This window comes from Panicum virgatum, chromosome 6N (genome assembly GCF_016808335.1).
Source record: "Panicum virgatum strain AP13 chromosome 6N, P.virgatum_v5, whole genome shotgun sequence".
Classification (NCBI taxonomy): domain Eukaryota; kingdom Viridiplantae; phylum Streptophyta; class Magnoliopsida; order Poales; family Poaceae; genus Panicum; species Panicum virgatum.
The window spans coordinates 18038637-18040960 of record NC_053150.1 but is presented as its reverse complement, the minus strand read 5'-3'; the positions used below and the strand labels follow the sequence as shown (position 1 = coordinate 18040960).

The window sequence follows — 2324 nt, the reverse complement described above, 5'->3', positions numbered from 1 at the left end:
GCGGGAATCTAATAGTTACATAATAATATTCTACCGATGCATTTCCCTTAATGTTGAAATTCAACTCATAATTCCCTCCATTGTCATGAACTAGGCACAATCTGATCATGCCGTTCAAAATAAAGAAATCGGACTCATAATAATCATCCAGGGATGAAATTAATAAACAATTTACATGGAGTAACACTTCATAATGTAGCTACCTATTATGTGGCTATGTTAGAGGTACATATACTCCAAATTTTCAATAGCATAAATAAGCACACATGGCTTGAAAATATATGGGTATAGCACAATAAAGCACGCATGATGTGAATAATGAGAAATTTTGTCATTAGATTATAGATTCAGCTACATCTCAGCACACTGAAAGAAGGGACCTCTCAAGGGGCGATGCATTCAGATAATAATATACATCGATATGGAGAGAGAGAGAGAGAGAGAGAGAGAGAGAGAGAGAGAGAGAGAGAGAGAGAGAGTCCATTAGTACACACGCTGACATACGCTCCGGACTTGGACAAATCTGCTCATCAAGTGTTTGTGCTTCCTAGTAGCACACAATTACTTGAATCATCATACAGTAGGCCGGCTGATTAAGTTGATCTCGAAACCTGCAAAAAAGGAAAACAAATTTTAATCAGATAGTACGTGTTACAAATTTTAAGCAGAATTCTCATCTGAACGTTGAGCAATAACCTTCACTAAAATGTCTTATACAAATTTAACAGGCGAAAAGATATAAAAAACCAAATAATACAATCACCTACCAGGTAGTAGCATTCCCCCATCTGCAAGCTCTTCATGAGGACTCCGTGTTCGTTCACCGGCAGGATCTCGCCGGAGGAGTGAACCAGCATCACGTCACGCCCAAACGTGCCGGCCAAGTCTAGCGGTGCGCCGGCGCTGGGCACCTCGTACACCGCGCCGTTGATGAACACCTGGATAGACGACGCCCCTGCAGATTTTCATCCATTGATCAAACCATAATAAGCAAGAACGCATATTCAACTCTCGTAATTATGAGTATGTTTACAGTAATGCTTAGAGATAGCACATATGCAATAATGCACAATACTGTTATCTGACCAGTTGGTTGGTAGCTCAGCTGGGAGGAGTCGTCGCTCGCCGTGTAGCCGCAGCGGTGGTCGCCGCCACGAGACATGAGCCCCATTTGCCGCGAGATGGCGAAGAGGTCGTCACCGCTGTCCACCTCATCGGCGAAGAAGTGCGGCGCCGCGGCGGCCACGGACGATGGCAGGGGCGCGGCCGTGGGCATCATCATGCCAGCGCGCACCTGGTTGTGCCCGTTCATGGAGAAGGGAGAAGCGTTGTCGCTGGCGCCGTGGTAGTGGCCGGCGCCGACGATGGCGGCGCTCGGGTGCTGCTGGGCAGCGGCGCTGCAGGCCTGCTGGAGCTGGCGAGCGCGGCGGCGCGAGCGGGAGCGGCGGTTCTGGAACCAGTAGAACACGTTGGCGTCGCGGACGGCGCCGAAGCGCTCGAGGAGGCGGCGGATGCGCGCCGTCTCGTCCTTGGCCGGGTTCACCATGCCGCTGTTGAAGATGGACTCGAGGATCAGGATCTGCTCCGGCTTCGGCGCCCAACGCGACCTCGCCGTCGTCGGCTCGCCGCCCTCCCCGCTGCGGTGATGAGCTTGGCTGTGGTGGGAGTCCATGGAGGTTTGGGGAGAGGAAGAGAGAGGAGCTAGGAATGGTCAAAGCTAGCTAGCGAGCTAGGAATGAGACAGTGTTGTGGAAAGGGACAAAGGAACAGAAAAGAAGCCAACGGGAAGACCGACGACACAGGCCAGGCGAACCTAATGGTGTGGTGGCATAATTGAGAGGGGTCTCTCCCTACTTATATATAGGGCTCTCTCTCTCTCTCTGTAAGAGTGTAGAGTAGAGAGAGTTCTTGTCTTTTATTGGCTAATATGATAATAAGGTCATTAAGGAAGCAAACAACACACAGGTGGTGATTAAGCTTTAGATTGTCATGTTGTGGGAAGGGTGGTTAGTACATAATCTATAATTTGGGTGCCTCTTGTTTGTTTGAACTTGGGTTGTATATTTAGGGCTCATCTTCACCAACCAATTCAGTTGATATATGGCACCTTACCTTGCAAACACCAAAAATTGGTAATAGTGCTAGTAGATAGATGCATAAAATTACTAGCTACTTCTTAGTACTCTCTTAATTTTCTCAGCGTTTGGGACACCAACAGAAGTTCCCAGTAGTGAGATGATTAATTTCAATTGTAAATGATATAGATAAAATGGATCTCAAACCTGTGAAGACCAAAGATAAATCATTTGTACATTTTCATGCGG

General features: G+C 47.8%; 1 protein-coding gene across 1 annotated transcript; it reads right to left on the bottom strand.

Moving 5' to 3' along the window:
- Positions 1–514: 514 nt before the first annotated feature.
- LOC120680292 (WUSCHEL-related homeobox 10-like) lies at positions 515–1796 on the bottom strand. Its single transcript, XM_039961904.1, has 3 exons — positions 1069–1796; positions 768–955; positions 515–611 (listed from the first exon to the last, which is right to left on the bottom strand). Exons 1-3 carry the CDS (start codon positions 1670–1672, stop codon positions 594–596), a joined length of 810 nt encoding a protein of 269 aa, XP_039817838.1. The 5' UTR covers positions 1673–1796; the 3' UTR covers positions 515–593.
- Between the last annotated feature and the right edge of the window lie 528 nt (positions 1797–2324).